Source organism: Phlebotomus argentipes, unplaced genomic scaffold, assembly GCF_947086385.1.
Source record: "Phlebotomus argentipes unplaced genomic scaffold, Phlebotomus argentipes genome assembly scaffold_18, whole genome shotgun sequence".
NCBI lineage: Eukaryota > Metazoa > Arthropoda > Insecta > Diptera > Psychodidae > Phlebotomus > Phlebotomus argentipes.
The window spans coordinates 4,394,310-4,410,162 of NW_026776177.1; the positions used below are offsets into that span (position 1 = coordinate 4,394,310).

General features: G+C 45.3%; 6 protein-coding genes across 6 annotated transcripts in view; 4 read left to right on the plus strand and 2 right to left on the minus strand.

The window, feature by feature from the left end:
* Positions 1-366: 366 nt before the first annotated feature.
* On the plus strand, positions 367-2,364 carry LOC132261023 (uncharacterized). The gene is made up of 4 exons (XM_059759513.1): positions 367-1,042; positions 1,099-1,696; positions 2,024-2,138; positions 2,219-2,364. The coding sequence occupies exons 1-4, from the start codon at positions 367-369 to the stop codon at positions 2,297-2,299; spliced, it is 1,470 nt and encodes a 489-aa protein (XP_059615496.1). The 3' UTR covers positions 2,300-2,364.
* A 1,397-nt stretch (positions 2,365-3,761) lies between these two features.
* On the plus strand, positions 3,762-5,951 carry LOC132259641 (apyrase). Its single transcript, XM_059757356.1, has 3 exons — positions 3,762-3,961; positions 4,044-4,473; positions 4,766-5,951. Exons 1-3 carry the CDS (start codon positions 3,846-3,848, stop codon positions 5,861-5,863), a joined length of 1,644 nt encoding a protein of 547 aa, XP_059613339.1. The 5' UTR covers positions 3,762-3,845; the 3' UTR covers positions 5,864-5,951.
* A 324-nt stretch (positions 5,952-6,275) lies between these two features.
* Positions 6,276-7,847, minus strand: LOC132259877 (arrestin homolog). The gene is made up of 2 exons (XM_059757686.1): positions 6,697-7,847; positions 6,276-6,634 (listed from the first exon to the last, which is right to left on the minus strand). Exons 1-2 carry the CDS (start codon positions 7,745-7,747, stop codon positions 6,489-6,491), a joined length of 1,197 nt encoding a protein of 398 aa, XP_059613669.1. The 5' UTR covers positions 7,748-7,847; the 3' UTR covers positions 6,276-6,488.
* A 434-nt stretch (positions 7,848-8,281) lies between these two features.
* LOC132259784 (peroxisomal targeting signal 2 receptor) lies at positions 8,282-10,019 on the plus strand. The gene is made up of 3 exons (XM_059757543.1): positions 8,282-8,442; positions 8,739-8,941; positions 9,084-10,019. Exons 2-3 carry the CDS (start codon positions 8,744-8,746, stop codon positions 9,843-9,845), a joined length of 960 nt encoding a protein of 319 aa, XP_059613526.1. The 5' UTR covers positions 8,282-8,442; positions 8,739-8,743; the 3' UTR covers positions 9,846-10,019.
* A 1,322-nt stretch (positions 10,020-11,341) lies between these two features.
* Positions 11,342-15,853, plus strand: part of LOC132259648 (HIV Tat-specific factor 1 homolog) — a 28,777-nt gene continuing 24,265 nt past the window's right edge. The window contains 1 exon segment of the mRNA XM_059757364.1: positions 11,342-11,466. The gene's annotated coding sequence lies outside the window, so the exon portion shown is untranslated.
* LOC132261024 (uncharacterized) lies at positions 11,502-14,899 on the minus strand. Its single transcript, XM_059759514.1, has 5 exons — positions 14,887-14,899; positions 13,981-14,457; positions 12,982-13,113; positions 11,750-12,907; positions 11,502-11,682 (listed from the first exon to the last, which is right to left on the minus strand). Exons 1-5 carry the CDS (start codon positions 14,897-14,899, stop codon positions 11,612-11,614), a joined length of 1,851 nt encoding a protein of 616 aa, XP_059615497.1. The 3' UTR covers positions 11,502-11,611.

The window sequence follows — 15,853 nt, forward strand, 5'->3', positions numbered from 1 at the left end:
AGCATTCTGCGAATCTCACAATGCCTTTCTGTCTTCTCTCACTCTAAATATAATGATATTAATGCGTGAAGTCGCAAGCCATGAAGAAATCCGTGACATTGTGCATTGGAATGCGAAAAACCACCTTTATATTTGGTTAAATCGAATTTACTTTTGTCCATTCTTTTCACCTGACACCGCTTTTCTACCCAATAATTCGCTGCAGCCACAGGAGATCTCATAAATAGGTGATCACACGACACACGAACGTTCAGTTCTTGTGTGGTAGGAGAAGAGAAAATATATCCATTGTATTGTGTGAGGGGGAGGAAAATGATATAAAATTTAATATTTTGCCTGGGGTAAATCAAGCTGATCATCATAAAAATGCCTCACGCGCTGTGGCTAGTGATCTCACTGTCGGTCATTGGAATTGTGACATGCAATCCAACCACTCTGCGTCCACTGTATGGACAGAGGTATGAGGAAGAGGCCCTGCCGCCGATCTACAATAGTTTGAGTGATGTGCAGAAGTATCCACCGAGTGAATACACGGAGCCCATCTTCTTGCCTATTCCCGCCAAAAATTACCACCCCCAGAAGACGCACGAGACCTTAAGCCGGGAGCCGAAAGACTTCAACCCTCTGGACTTCAGTGCTTACACAGTGAGACCCAGTAGAAATTCTAAAGCTGAGGAATCCGAGGAAGTGACTGAGAGTTCCAGGGAAAGTACAGTGACAAATGCTCCGCCAAAGGACTTCCCAATGCCCAGTTATGTGACGTTTTATGGCAAAATATTGCCTCGAATTGAGAAACTACCGGATAACAGACCTCAGCCTTTGATAGCTCCTCGGCCAAAGCCTCGACGCTCTATGAATCAATTCCTGGGAAATCCTACAGCCATTCCGCTAAGGCTGAAGAATGATGAATTGAGAGCCAATAAGCAGACAAAGTTCAGGGATGTAGAATTTATCCATCCGACAGTTGGCAGGGCTCGAGATGTGGACAAAGCTCGTCTGATTCAATTTGAAGACACCACGGAGAAAAATCAAGATTTAGAAGGTGAGAAGTTTTCAATAGAAAATGCATTTTTTTTTAAACTAAACCCTCAATTTCAGTTGAGAGAGAATTGACAAAGAAAATCCTCTACGACGATGTATTTTACCATCCGGAAAGCAAGAGAAAACATAAGAGAAAGACACCCAAGTTGGCATCTTATAAGAATCCCAAGAATAAGCCTAATGACGGAGATTTCTCATTTATTGTCTTCACCGGTGACAAAAATGGGGGCAAGAGCTTGGACAAGAGTGCAAAGCTCAGGAGTCCTTTGAAGAATTTTCCGGGAAAGAAACGAGAGCGAGGAATTATCACTAACACGACTAAAGTGTATTATAACTTTGAGCACACTCACAAGCCGAATAAGCAACAGGCGCAGGCGTCGGATCACTACGAAACAACCCTTCCCAATCCTGAACTCTCAGACGCCACTGAGAGATATTCTTCCAAATATCGCACACCAGATTGGGAAATCCTCTCGGATGAGAAGGAATACTCTGGCCAACAGCGACCACCCTTTCTTCCCACTGTTCTCACACCACTGGTGAGAATTGAGAAGCCCCAAACTGATGACTACCTTGACGATCAAAAGGAGGCAAATAGTGATAAGTCTGAGAAGCAGAAGAACAGAGATTCAGACGATGTTCAGCAATACTTTCAGTGAGTATATGTGGGCAGTTTCAGCCTCAGTCATCATGTGTTCCCTTCCCACTCTGTCCAGGGATCTTTTCCGCTTCCAACTGGAGCCTGATGCCATTGAATTTGGGCATGTGATGGAAAATCCTCGTCACTGGGAGGAGCGTTATGAGCGAAATGACATGAAAAAGCATCGGCATCAGGGAAAAGTTTGTTAACTTTTCTCAATACTTATCCTTTTTCCCACCTTCACTTTTCTCCACCTTTTGAATGTAGCAAAAACACCGTAGAACAATTAATTCTTGTGACTAATGAAGCAAATATTCTCTTTTTGCATGAAATCACATCAAGATTCGTTAATGTACTAGGACATGATGGTAGTTATAATGCTGGTGCACGGAAAGGAAATGATAATCACTTTGTAGAATCTTTTGAGCGCAAGGGAAAGGGGAAATTTCAGAGAAAAGTATTTAATCTTGGTTTAGAAATAAGATGCTTGTGACCATTCTTGATTAACGTGAATTCTTCTCTTCCCCTTTTTCACAGGTTCGCTGGGGCGACAAGGAGGGTGGCTACGGCGAACACGTCTGGGATCTGAATCATCACAAGGAAGCAAAGTCCGCCTGAGAGAGAGACAAGAGTGATCTTAGAGTAGAGAATTTTATATACACACACACGTAGGGACAATTAAAGAAGAATGATGAAAAGTGTTTGGATTGTGTTTGATTTTGGCGCGAAGGGTGATTCCGGAAGGCCCCTATGCGTCTACCTGTCATGGTCAACATACCGGTCAGACCGGTTTCCAGGATGCCGGATCACATGAGGGTATTTTGCGTCCGAGAGAGTGATAAACAATCTCGTGATGTCTTTCCCATGAAAAGGGGTGACCCGGGAATGATCAAAATGTGTCACATTGACCCTTTGTGTAGACAAAAACCGGTTGTGACCATTCTCAGTGGACCCTCTTCCCCGGGGCCGAAGGGTCGTCGGTCATGGGAATCTCCTCTAGACTCAATAAATAACTCTGGTCATTCCCATCCGAGACACTCTCTCGGGTCAATAGCAATCTTCTTCTATGCTAATAGAAGACCCTCACAGAGGGAGAGGGTTGAAAACCGGACTGGCCAGTTTCGTCGCGTGAGAATTGACGAGAACAGGACTTAAATGCACTTGAAGGATATGCAAATGAGGATTCACGGAAGGGTATTTTGCTAATCTCACATTCCTATGAATTCCATGCCAGCAGTCATCATCATTTCTCTAAATCTCTCCGCATTCGCTCAACTCACGATCGGACAAGGGGATGCGCTCAGGAGTCTAAAGGACACGCAATTGCCATTAAGAGTTTGACTATCACGACCATTGACACTGATGAGAGAGTGGAAAATTATTTTCTCAGACGCGTGTAGAGGAGATGCACGATGTACACGTTATCAGTGTAATTAGAGATAGACCTGAATTATTATCATTTCAGCAATACCAGATGGATTACCTGAACAGAGGCGAATTTATGGAAAAACATCGGTGAAATAATAATAAATAAAATTTGTTTCTGGAAGTCTTCATGTGGCATTTTAGCACGTTTTAGTCTTAGTCTAGCACAATGTGCTTGGGCAAATTTTTCTTAGACAAATAATTTCTTGCTTTAGTGATCATACTTTTTCTATACGTAATTTACCTGCCAATCAATAAAACAAGTGGATTCCAATGGATGAAATTGATTATCCATTCATTCTTACGATTAATGTGGCTTTTGTGCATGCTATTTCGTCAATAAAGCTAGCGAAAAACGACTATAAAAATTACGAAATCTCCGCTTAGTTACGAACAATTGTGCAAAATAAATTCATGAGCTCTTTTTACCCGCCACTTTAACATCACACTCTTTGCCCATACGCAATATCTGTAAATTGTGCATTATATTGTTCAAATAACAATTAACACAGCAAATTAATGGCTATACTTTCTTACCCATTAATTTGCCATTGAGACTGACGACTGATAAGAGAATCTCTATTACCCAAGTCCAGCTCTTTTGGCTTCTGAAGACGATCCGTTAAGCCATAGTGATAATTTCGTCTCTGTGGCTCAGTTGAAAATTGGCATTTGACGAGAGTTTTGTGCAGTTCTGTCTCTGTTGACTGTCTTTTAGCCCTGTGATTGCAATCCTAGAATGGCTTTTCACTTTAGTAAATCAATTACAGTGTTTATGTGCATGTCCCTGTCACTTTTGGTTTCTGCACAACTTTTTCCAGTCTCAATTATCCACCTCAACGATTTTCACGCACGGTGAGTGTGCATGAGAGAAATACACTTCCGCTTCGCAATTATAGCGGCAAATTCGCGAAAACATCTCCTTGACCTTCACCAGGTTCGAAGAAGTCAACAGTAATTCCGGCACGTGCAAGCCCGAGGAGGGGGAGGTGTGCATTGGGGGCTATGGCAGGGTCGTGACCACCGTGAAGAGACTGTTGGAGGAGAAGAAGGACTTGAATCCCATCTACTTGAATGCCGGCGATAACTTTCAGGGCACTCTGTGGTACAACATTCACCGATGGAATGTCACCAGCTACTTCCTCAATCTCCTGCCCGCGGACGCCATCACGCTGGGCAATCACGAGTTTGACCATCAAGTCGCGGGCGCCGTGCCATTCCTGGAGACCATCAATTCGCCTGTTCTCGTGGCCAATGTGGACGCTTCGGAGGAGCCGACTTTCGATGGGAAATTCAGAAAATCTCTAGTCATTGATAAGTATGAGAGGAAGATTGGCATTATCGGCGTAATGCTACAGACAACTCCGGTAAGTCTAAATCACCCTTATCTCCATGGATTCTCACTGTCATGCTTTATCTGGACGAAGTGTGAGAGATATAAGCTTTTGGGATATTATTGATTGATGAGTGAAGATCGTGGACGGTTTTGTTGATATTTTTGTGTGAACTTGAGGGGCTAATCACTTCATTTGACGGAACATTTTCCACTCACTGATTTTCATGTCCAATAAATTCCAATAAATTGGAATTAATATGTATTGCCGCTTGAGTAATTATTTAATTCGAAAGTTTCATACTTGTTAAACCATCTCTCTGCAGAATATCGCCAGCACCGGAAGATTGAAGTTCACGGATGAAGCCACTGCGGTGCGAGAGGAGGCGGCGAAGCTCAAGAGCGAGGGCGTTGATATTATCATTGTCCTGTCGCACTCCGGACTGGATGTTGATATCAGGATCGCTGAGAACGGAGGCCCGGATATCGATGTGATCGTCGGAGGACACAGTCACACATTCCTGTGGACAGGAGATGAATCTCCTGGTCCTGATTTCCCCCGCGGAGAGTATCCAACCATCGTGCAGCAATCCCAGCACGGAAATAGAAGAGTCCTGATTGTTCAGGCGTCAGCATATACGAAATATTTGGGAGACATCACGGTGTATTTCGACGAGGCTGGAGAAATCGCAGACTATAGGGGAGCGCCTATTTATTTGGGTCCCGAAATCCAGCCTGATCCTGTGATTCAGGCGGAATTGATCCCCTGGAAGACGGTCGTGGATGAGGCGGGATTGAAGGTTGTTGGCTACTCAAAGATTGAGATCACGAAGCAAGGATGCAGCGATGGAGAATGCAATTCTGGAAATCTCATCACTGATGCTTACGTGCATTCCTACGTGACTCACTATCCCAAGCCCGAAAATGGCTGGATTCGCGCTGCCCTCAGCGTCACAAACACTGGAGGAATTCGATCTCTGCCCTCAACTCCTGGCCCTCTAAACTACGGAGATCTCGTGGCCATTATCCCGTTCGAGAACACGCTGGATTCACTGGAACTCCGTGGCAATTTTGTCAAGGATATGCTCGAGTTTGCCGCCACACAGTCGCTCACGTGGCTCCAAGTTTCCGGGATGCGGATCGTCTTCAACATGACAATGCCAGTGGGCGAAAGAGTTTCCTCCCTGCATCTCCTCTGTGCCGACTGCAGCGTTCCCAAGTATGAACCACTGGAAATGGACAAGATGTATCGGTTTATAATGCCATCCTTCCTGGCCGGTGGCGGCGATGGATTCTACGTGGTGTCGGAGAATAAGCAAAACCATGTCGTTGGCCATATTGATATTGATGCCTTCGAAGAGTACGTGGCCAAGATGTCACCCCTAATCAACCCCGTCACTGGTCGGATAACCGTTGTAACGTGAGGAAAAGTCGTTGGAAAGCTGTGCGGAAATTATATGAAGAATTTTTAACACCTGGAAGTCTGTTTATCCCCGAAGAGACTGTTAGAAATGCAAAAAATAATTTCCAACGATGCCTTTCCTTCATGCTCAAGACACTCTCCTTGACATCCTTGTTGACATCCCATTGGTGGAAGGAATACATAAGGGTTCCCCGCTCACAATGAAAACACCTTTCAGGGGTGGAGAATAGTCCTTTTAAACTTTAAATGGCCACCGAAGCCGGCATTTAAATGCCTTGAAGATCGCAGTCTCACAGCGACCTTCACCTTTGATAGTTTAAATATCCTTTTTCCCGTGTGTGCCTTCGAACTCAGTCAAGATTCTGTATCCATACAAGAGATCCATCAAGAGGTGTAAGTAAAAACCCATGCCATTCAACCCAAAAAGGACACTTTATTGAGCACACAATTTGGATTGGAAGCTTCTTTCTGTAAAATCAAAATCAATTGGGCAGGGATTGGATGGGGTTATGCAGCATTTCTTTTTTAAGCTTAAATACTCCATTCGCTTTTTCAAGCAAATGAAGTTCGTTCGTTCTTCTGGAGATTTCATGTCTTTCTTTTTATTTCAATTGCAATTTCTTGATTTACTCTGGTTCATTCATACGGAGTCGGGCAAAGTCTTCGAAGACAATATTGTCATCATCATCGGCATAGTGAGAGTTTTCATAGCGATGACGCTCGATGGACTTCATTTTCTTCATGGCATTCACGCGCTCCTTCTCAATGGTCCCTGTGGAATTGGAGGTGTTAGTAGAGTTGGTTTTTAGTGAACACATGCTTGAGAATTCTTACCTGGGGCCGGGTTAAGAAGTTTGAAAGGCACATCGGTGACAAGCTCGCCTCCGAGGCTTCCAGCACTGACTTTGACGCGCAGAGAGTAAGAGATGACGATGCCCATGGCGTCTGAGGGACTCTTGCCCTCGCAAATCAGCGTGGATGAAGCCAAGTTCACGTCGTCATCCTTGAGATGGCCATCAAGAGCGATTCCACGGCGATCCTTGTTGCTGGACGCCAGAGGAACGAGGTAGAAGGTCTTGGTGAAGCTGGCTCCGGGCGTGATGGGGCATCCCTCGCGGGTCTCCAGCGAGGCGACATGCTTGCTGAACTGAGCATTCACCATTGTCACTTCGCAATGCTGCACCACGAACACCTTGATGTTCTTCACCGCCTTGCGGGAGTTGTTGGTGATCAGCACGTTGGCGGCAATCTTCTCGCCATGATAGTAAGTCTCGCGGTCCAGCGTCACTTCCAGATTTATCTTGCCCTGGGAGAACGTAAATCCCTTGCTAACGAGCGAGCTGGGCAAGCGACGGCCACGAGTTGGCGGAGCGAATTGCAGCTTCTTCACCACGAGTCCCACTTGGCTCCTCTTGTGGTGCTTGTCATCCTCATTGTCGCCCACATAGCAGCGGATGGCATACTCGACACCCAGAGGCTTGCCTTGATCCTCCTCGCCAGCCTGGAGAGTGACTGAGCAGGGAGAGTTGTTGGGGAATTGGAAGGTGAAGGGGAAGGCGTTCGAGCCCAGCTTCTTCACAAGACGCTCCTGCGTGGGCGTCATCTCCATCTTCTGATTCACCATTGGCACAATCTGCTCCTTGGCAATCACCATCTCCTTGGAGAACTTCACTCCCATCACCTCATCCTCCTCGCGGCCGTAGCGATAGGTCGTGGTGAGCTGGCCGTAAATCTTCCGACCGCGCAAGTAGTCACTCTCCACCACTACGACACCGTCGATGGGATCGCAATAGTCCAGGTGATCGATGAAGTCGCGCTTCCCGAGGTACACCGTCATCTTCCCATTTGGGGCGGTTTTCTTAAACACTTTCACCGCAACAACCATATTTGCTTGATCTTCTATTTTTCACTGGCTTTAGAGAACTTTTAAGACGCTTTATGAAGGCTGGGGAGTTTCAACGTTGAAACACTGAAATCACCAGAAGTATGACACCATTCGGTTGGACTGCTCCTTATATACTACCCGACTTTGGCAACTTTTGGGGCTTCTCTTACGTGGAAAATCGATGGGGTTGATTTAATTTGCCTTCCTTGTTTTTACACACCTCACGGATTCCAAATGAGATTATTTCGTCACCAGAAAAAAACACACACCACGAATAAGGGTTGAATAATCGGCAGGCAACAGTCCAATTTATTGATTTTCCATGAAGGGCGTCAAGTGGAAAATTCTTTCACATCATCACCCACAGAAGCTTTGCAATTAGGTCGATTAAAGTAATATTGAACAGATTGAAGGGGACAATATTTAAGTAACTCATAGGGAAATCACAAAAAGTCCGTTATTCAGAGGCATTTCAAAATCTCATCTTAATTGGAATTTTACACACCACACAACAGGTGGCGCAACAGCAGTGACGTTCATCTGCTGAAAAATCCCACTTGAAAATAGAGATTCTGCATCAATATGCAAGGTTTTCCTGTGGTTACTCCTCAGCATTCCACTTAATTTTCACTGAATTACCACCTAAACTCGCCGTGCAATGCATAGGGAATAGATTTGTGCAATTACATCAAGTGGTAAGGCTGATTTTCCTCTTGCATTCTGGGCACTCTGATTTTCGCCTATCACACCCCAATTGCGTGGCTTTTTTATCACTCACCTGAGCAATTCTGCCACGGCAGATCATCCAGATTGCTAATCTGACGCCCTTGGGGTCTGTCATGTGGCCGGGTGGCTCGGGTGAGGCGGCAAAGTGGCCGCAGCAGGGCCACGAGTCGTGGTCAGTTTGTTTATGAAATCTCCATTTGGGGTGGCCTCTTCACTGTCTCTTTCTCTCGCATGTTCCGGCGCGGGACAACGCATAATTATCCAGTTGCCATGCCAACCTACTTGACCCCCAACCGGCATGGATACAGCGTGCGCTTCTCCAGGTTCAACGCCGACCGCCTCGCCGTGGCCACGAGTCAGTTCTTCGGGCTGGCCGGCGGTGGGACGCTGTTCATCCTGGAGCTGACGCCAGACGGAGGCATCCAGGAAGTGCAGTCCTTTCAGTGGAGCGACGGACTCTTCGACGTGGTGAGTAGAGAGGATGCTCATAATTTCCGCACAACTTGACTTACAGATAAAACTATTTATTATTAACTAAAATCGACCCGTAATCTATCGATTTGACCAGGAAATTCGACTGTGAAACTATTCTAATGGGCTAACTTTGCAGGTTTGGTCAGAAAGTCCGAGCGCGGTGATCACAGCATCCGGCGATGGCGGGCTGCAGCTGTGGAATGCCGACGTGGAAGGTCGCTCAACGGTGCCCCAGAGTTGCTACTCTGAACACCGGAAAGAGGTGTACAGCGTGGACTGGAGCCGGACGCGCCAGGAGCAGTTGATGCTGAGCGCCAGCTGGGACTGCACAATCAAGCTGTGGGATCCGCAACGGAGTGCCTCGCTGAGCACATTCCTGGGCCACTCGGAACTCGCGTACAGTGCCATGTTCTCCAGCCACATTCCCAACACCTTCGCCAGCGTGGGCGGCGATGGGTATCTGAAGGTGTGGAACACCCTGGGCCACCAGCGTCCCACGGCCGTGGTGAAGGCGCACGACGCCGAAGTGCTGTCGTGCGACTGGGCGAGATACGAGCAGAATCTGCTGGCCACGGGCGGCTCAGACGGATTAATCAGAGGCTTTGACCTGAGAAACTTCTCACTGCCGCTGTTCGAGCTGCAAGGGTGTGAATACGCTGTGCGGAGGATCAGATTCTCACCCTTCCAGCCGAACATCCTCGCGGCGGTGTCTTACGACTTCACGACGCGCATCTGGGACTTTCAGCGCACTCCTGAGGCCATCGAGACAATCCGGCACCACTCGGAATTCAACTATGGACTGGACTGGAACGCCTTGCGGTGCAACCAATTGGCGGACTGCGGCTGGGACTCGCTAGTGCACGTCTTCACGCCGCGATGCCTGAGTGGGGCGGCTTGAGTAAGTGTTAATTTGTATTGTGATGCCGGGAGGATGACCTCCCCAAGACATTCCTATTGCATGACACCGCGTGGTCAAGTGGACAAACGGTTTTTATTTATAGACGGTATCCTTTCTCCTCTAGAGTATCGTGAAGGGCAATAAAATATTTTCTCGAACCATGGTGATTGCTTCCTCGCGTGGCTCACGTGAGGGTTCAATGGAATTTCGTGGTGAGTCTGTGAACACCTCCCAAGACACTCGGGGACACTCCTTCAGGGAAATTTCCATTAACTCTGGCGCTCTGTCGACAATGTCCAACAGAGCCTCCGTGCTCAGTCCCGGACAGTTGATCATGCTGAGGCTTTGAAGGGTTCGCAGCCAAAGGTGGTGAGTGAGGAAGTCGTAGGAGAGATTCATGAAGCTGTTCAGCGTGAGCCGAGGCAGATTCCTCATCTTGGCCATGGTTCTCTGTGCTCGTGGTGTTAAGGTCGTGTCCTTGCTGCACTTCAGTTGTAATTCCTTGAGTTTCTTGCGTCTCAGCAGTTCAGCAATGGCTTGGAAGAGACTTTCGAAGCTCTTGTTCTTCAGATTCTCAAGTTTCAGCTCTTGCAGAGAGGTGAGATTGACCAATGACGAGCAGAACACGTGGTAGTTCTCATAATCTCCGTCCGGAAGGATGAGATGGACTCTCTGGAGAGTGGAATTGGCGCTGAAGCATTTGGAAATGTTAAGAAATCCGTCTCCAATTAAGTTTATGCTCAGATCCTGGACAGTTGTGAGAGCAATTAGGTAGTCGTGCGTAATGAAGCGACCGTAGATAATGATTGGACGCCCTATGCGGAGCTTCTTGAGATTTTCGGCGCACAGAATGAGACAGGAGAAGTCGCTGGCGATGGTTTCAGAGTGAGTGAGATATTCATCCACTTCCAGACACTCAATACTGCTCAAGAGTGGCAACATTCGGTACACTAGACTCAAGCTTACAGATACTTGATGCAGCTTGAGGCACTTCACGCTCAAACAGTGATCTGCGATGATCCTGAAGCACTCCTGATCACTGTTTCCCATCCCGAAGTACGTTATCTCACGAAGATGAGGACCGATGCGACGGAAGACATCCTCTTTGGTGCCTCCCAGAGATTTTTGCCACACAAACTTACGGATGAATCTATAAGCGTACAGTGCAATGTCATGGAAGCGCTGGCAAACCTTCTCCAGCGCCATAAGATCACGAATGGAGCAGCGAGAGAAGATCTCAAGGAGACAATCGTCGTTGAGAGTGAGAATGGACATGGCTCGCGCGTGAAAACTGCATCACAAAGACACCTCCCTCAGTTATATCACCGCCCAATCGATTGTTTATCTGACATTGATAAAAATAAATTAATTAGATTAATTGCATCAAGTTCATCGGCCATCGACATCGTTAGAATTCTTCTGTAAAGTGTGATTTTTGAATCGCATCCGCGCCTGAAGGTATGCAGAACTGGGCGTATAACAGTTTAAATGGCAATGTTGACAATTTGTGTGCTAAATGTATTGTTTTGGAAAGTCTTATCACCCTTTTCACCGTGATTTCCCAAAAATTCTCACCTGATTCTTCTCTTTATCGCAACCCGAATTGATCTCGCACAAGAAGGTGAGAAATTCTTTCTATAAATGAATGTTTATTGCTTATATTGATGTAAAAGTGCGCCAATATGCTTTTGAGGTTATATTTGTCCGGGAACCTTAATTGGAATTTACCCGGAGGAGAGTTTTTCTCTGGATTTTCGCAATTCCTTCTAGAGAATTGAACAAAATTCGGACTTCTGATTTCCTCTGTGAGTTTTTCCAGCCTTCTGAGCATCTGTCACTGAAATATAAAGGGAATTTATATGGTTGATATTCTGAATGCTGAATTTTGGAAATTAAATACTCACTTTCTTCCTCAATTCTGTCCACATTCTTGCAGGAAAACTCCTTCTTTGCATTCTTCAGGTCCTGCAGAACCTGCTTCATAAATCCCGGAGGTTTCTCGTCAAGCTTCTGAATCTCCTCGTCGTCTGGCTTGGAAGTCAGTGATGCTGTTGTTTCCTCATCTTCTGCGTCCTTTTCCGGGATTGGTGTTTTCCTCTGAATGGTCTCCACCATTCCCTTGAGATACTCCATCGTTTTGTCCTTCTCGTCTGACATTTTCCTGAGAGAGCGATCCTCCAGGCGCTCACCAAGGAGACTATCCACGAGACTGCCCTTGCGCTGCTGCTCAGCCGTGGTTTTATCCACGCCATTGTCTATGAAGCGAATCTGACCCTTGATGAAGTTCTCAACAGTCTCACCATTATTCCGGATGCACTGATAAATTTCTCCCTCGATGGGATCAATAATCTTCACCACTTTTATGTTCTCATCCTTGGCAAGTTCTTGCTCAACTTGTCGCTCTCTGGCCTTCTTTCGGTCTTCAGGGGTTTTCTTGGGCTCTGATTTGTGACTGGAATTTGAATCTTCCGATATAGAGTCTTTCTTCGACTGCACTTCCTCGTCTTTCTCGAGATTGCTCACGAAATCTTTGGAATCCAACTTTGTGAAGGTTTTGTTGAGATTATTGAGATTGTGGTCAGTATCGCCATTTGTCAGGGTGTCTGGGATTCTTTGTCTGGTGACAAAAGCCTTCTTTTCGTTCTTCACAGCATGAATAAGCATGTGATGGAGTCCTGAGGAGATCGCCAGGATGTCCATGGGCTTGAATTTTGTCAGTTCTCTGAAAGCCGACTCCTTTCGAATGTCTCTCGGCGAGGCCATGGTGGTGAAAAATCTCTGATCGTCTGTGAGGAAAGACATGGAATCCGCTCCAGTGGTCAGGAGCTTCATGTTCTCCCCATTGGGTGCCAAAGTGATCCTTTCGAAGAACAACTCTCTGAGTTGGGAGCACTTGTAGAGGAAATTGCAGCCTGTCAGCAGGAATATTTCATCCCTCGGTGAAATATGAATGGAAGTAATTCTGCATTCGGGCTGGAAATCCCTCAGTTGCGTCAATTCTATGTATGTCTTGCCACCAAAGTGTCCAACAATGTAGACAATGGACGTGTTACTGTTTCCTGCTGGTGAGGAGAGAGTTTGGACAAATATTTGTTATGAGAATTCTCACGCAGTGACGAGAAGTGTGTTTTCTCACCTGTGACGAGGAGGGTGAATGTTGAGCCACATTCCAGGATATATGGCTTAAACTTTTCATTAAGTTCAAAGGTTTTGAGGTCGCCAGGTGGTGTCTCAGTGAAATTCCCACAGATTAATAATTTGTCGCTGCCTAGAAGAAAGTGGGAAGTGAGAAAGAGAGAGAATCAGTCGTCCTCCTTTTCCCAATGAATTCACTGTTTGATTTGTGGCAAATTCCTCATTTAATATTGAGAAGCTCGACTTGATACACTTTGATGTCACAAACGTTCAAGCGAAGGAAGGATGTGTATGTCTATATATGGGGCAAAGGGAGGCATTTAGCTACTATTTAGATACATGATTTTCTCGGAAATTCACGTAATTTGTCACCACTAATGGATCCTTGTGCATAAACAAATAAAAAGTTGTCCCCTTGTGCTGAGTATTTGGCACGTGAAATGTTAATTATTTCAATATCTTTCATACATTAATATTCCTGAAGGGGTGTTTTAATTTAAGGATGGAAAAATTAGAGCTTGACGTTAAAGGTCATGCCTTATTGACGATAATATGTACCTAGAGTGCTTACTTTTCTTGAATTAAACTGTTTAATGAGTTCAGTGGCTTTTGAGTTCATCAGATAATGTCACAGAGTGAAAAATGTTCTTGAAATCTTCATTAGTTTGCGCATAAATACAAACTATTTAAGCATAAAATTTAACTGGATGATATTTTGTAGTCTTTCTGCAGTGAACAGAATCAATATTCTAGTGAAATACTTTGGTGATATCCAATGAAGTGTCCGCCTTTTTATTAAAACTAATGGAATGGAATTTGATACCCTTGAATTAGGGCTCATTTCGGGAGATTGATATGACCCTAATTAGAGGCAAAATAATTTTTTATGCTCGTCATCCACAAAGGAAAGTGGATATGCTTCATGTGCAAAAGGTTTTTCATTTAATTAATGGTGCTATTTTGGTTGCTTTTTGATGTATAAAATTGGTTTGACTTTCACCTGTTATCACTGCAAAATGTGACGTTCCAGCCGTGAGATGACTCACTTCCGATAAGTCGCTGTTCATGTCCTCAGTCATGGATAACGGGGTGTAAAAGTGGGCGTGAGGAGACTCTTTGAGGCTGCACAGGAAGTTCGTGGGCAGGAGATTTCGGCCACAGAAGAAGAGTCTGTTGTCCCGTGTTGCGATGACTGAGAAACCCTTCCCGAACACCATTCGCACGACTTTGTGACCCAGGTTTTTGATGTCCTTGATGCAGGTGGGCTTTGTGATGATAATTTCCTTGCTCTGTCCAACGCCCAGTTCTCCAAACTCATTGGCGCCCCACACAAAGCATCGGCCAGATTGGCAAATAACAGCGCTCTGGCCATATCGACCGGCGTTGACGGTGACGATGGCGTCGTTCCGGATGAAGAAGAAGTGTTGATGGTCGTCGGACAGGTGTGACTGTCCCAGAGTGAACACTGCCCCTGTCTCTGCGGGTGAGTGTGGACGATAAAAGGGGTTAGAATGTGTGTTGGCGCTCTTCTTGGGTTTATTGGCCGGCAAAGAGGGCGAATATTCGCAATTGTGGCCGGTTCGAGTGGTTGTCCGGATGTGGTGTGAGGATTTTCATTTTGTGAACGGCAGAGAAGCCAGGAGGAAGTCACTCCCCATCGCGAGTGGCCTACTTTGAACTTAGGGAGCTTAGCCGAAAGTCAGGAAAATTGTCAGGAGGCAAAGAGAGAGGGAAATTCCATTTGAAATTGTGTAATATTCTCAACTTGTGGTCTCTTTGAGGACTTCTTTGTCACTTCCGGCGTTTGTATTCTTTTGCAAAGCAGAAATATTTCTTCATGGATATATTTCATGCAAATTGTTAATGTAAAAGATACAATTTGAATGAAATTAGATAATTTTCTCACCAGGAATTTCCATTTGTGTCCGCAAAAGTCCTTCAATTGCCACTCAAATCCACAACAATGTCATAAAAAAAACGTAAAAATCCGTCCTTAATACGTGTTAATTTCAATTTTTTCCAACACCAGAAATCACTGATTTCCTTCCTTAAATCAATTGTTCCACATTCTTAAGTTAGGCACAATAGTAGATTAATTTTCACGTGTTATTCTTCAAGTATATTCGGAAATAATCACGATAGAGTGGAAAAAATTCACATTAATAACGCGTTCATTGTGGGTCACGTTAATATTTCACGTCTGGAACTAATGATGAATTGGGTCGATGGAATCCCAACGTGTGTTCCATTTTTTCGTAGCTAGACAAATGCTGAAGCGCTGGAGGGGTGGAAAGAAGGAATATTGCTCCCTGTTTTCTTGTGTGGGAAACCAGCACCGCTTAATGTGGTCAGTTCGCCGGGCAACGATCGACTGACTGTGTGGTGTGCTTTGTAGTCCTTTTGACCATTCATTGAGGCTTTTTTCCGGCGGGACTTCGTGCATATGTTGTAAAGACAGGGTGTGCCACATTCATCCATTTATTTGTGGCTCAGCCCACGCTGTAGAGCTTCTTTAGGGCACTTGTTCAGGTGGTGAAGCGTGTTTTGAGAACGTGGAAATGAAGTTAGACGAAAACATTGTCAAGTGAATCCCTACTTTCACATGTCATGTGATTAACTTGAAAGTGTATACTTGAATTGCGACCAATAAAAGTAAAGTGTGGGTTGATTCTGTGTAAAGTGACTAACCTGGCACACAAAGTAGTGTTTGAGCTTCATGGAAAGTCGTGTGAAAGAATAATTTGGGCAATTTTTTTCGGGATGGAAGGTGAAAAAGAAGGGAAGGTGGAAAGGTGGAGGAACGGAAAAAAATCAGATGTTGAAGTGTAAAAGCACGTGAAGAAATAATTTAGTAAATCAATGTAATTTAATCA

What these genes read in the sequence shown, in the direction of transcription:
- LOC132261023 (XM_059759513.1), top strand. Translation starts at nt 367, where the DNA reads ATGCCTCACGCGCTGTGGCTAGTGATCTCACTGTCGGTCATTGGAATT. An exon ending in GAAAAATCAAGATTTAGAAG is followed by an intron (nt 1,043 to 1,098) that starts GTGAGAAGTTTT and finishes CCTCAATTTCAG; the next exon opens with TTGAGAGAGAATTGACAAAG. An exon ending in AGGGGAAATTTCAGAGAAAA is followed by an intron (nt 2,139 to 2,218) that starts GTATTTAATCTT and finishes CCTTTTTCACAG; the next exon opens with GTTCGCTGGGGCGACAAGGA.
- LOC132259641 (XM_059757356.1), top strand. Translation starts at nt 3,846, where the DNA reads ATGGCTTTTCACTTTAGTAAATCAATTACAGTGTTTATGTGCATGTCC. An exon ending in CTCAACGATTTTCACGCACG is followed by an intron (nt 3,962 to 4,043) that starts GTGAGTGTGCAT and finishes GACCTTCACCAG; the next exon opens with GTTCGAAGAAGTCAACAGTA. An exon ending in TAATGCTACAGACAACTCCG is followed by an intron (nt 4,474 to 4,765) that starts GTAAGTCTAAAT and finishes ATCTCTCTGCAG; the next exon opens with AATATCGCCAGCACCGGAAG.
- LOC132259877 (XM_059757686.1), bottom strand. Translation starts at nt 7,747, where the DNA reads ATGGTTGTTGCGGTGAAAGTGTTTAAGAAAACCGCCCCAAATGGGAAG. An exon ending in ACTTCTTAACCCGGCCCCAG is followed by an intron (nt 6,635 to 6,696) that starts GTAAGAATTCTC and finishes CCAATTCCACAG; the next exon opens with GGACCATTGAGAAGGAGCGC.
- LOC132259784 (XM_059757543.1), top strand. Translation starts at nt 8,744, where the DNA reads ATGCCAACCTACTTGACCCCCAACCGGCATGGATACAGCGTGCGCTTC. An exon ending in GCGACGGACTCTTCGACGTG is followed by an intron (nt 8,942 to 9,083) that starts GTGAGTAGAGAG and finishes CTAACTTTGCAG; the next exon opens with GTTTGGTCAGAAAGTCCGAG.
- LOC132261024 (XM_059759514.1), bottom strand. An exon ending in ATTCACCCTCCTCGTCACAG is followed by an intron (nt 12,908 to 12,981) that starts GTGAGAAAACAC and finishes TCTCCTCACCAG; the next exon opens with CAGGAAACAGTAACACGTCC. An exon ending in GGACAGAATTGAGGAAGAAA is followed by an intron (nt 11,683 to 11,749) that starts GTGAGTATTTAA and finishes TTTATATTTCAG; the next exon opens with TGACAGATGCTCAGAAGGCT.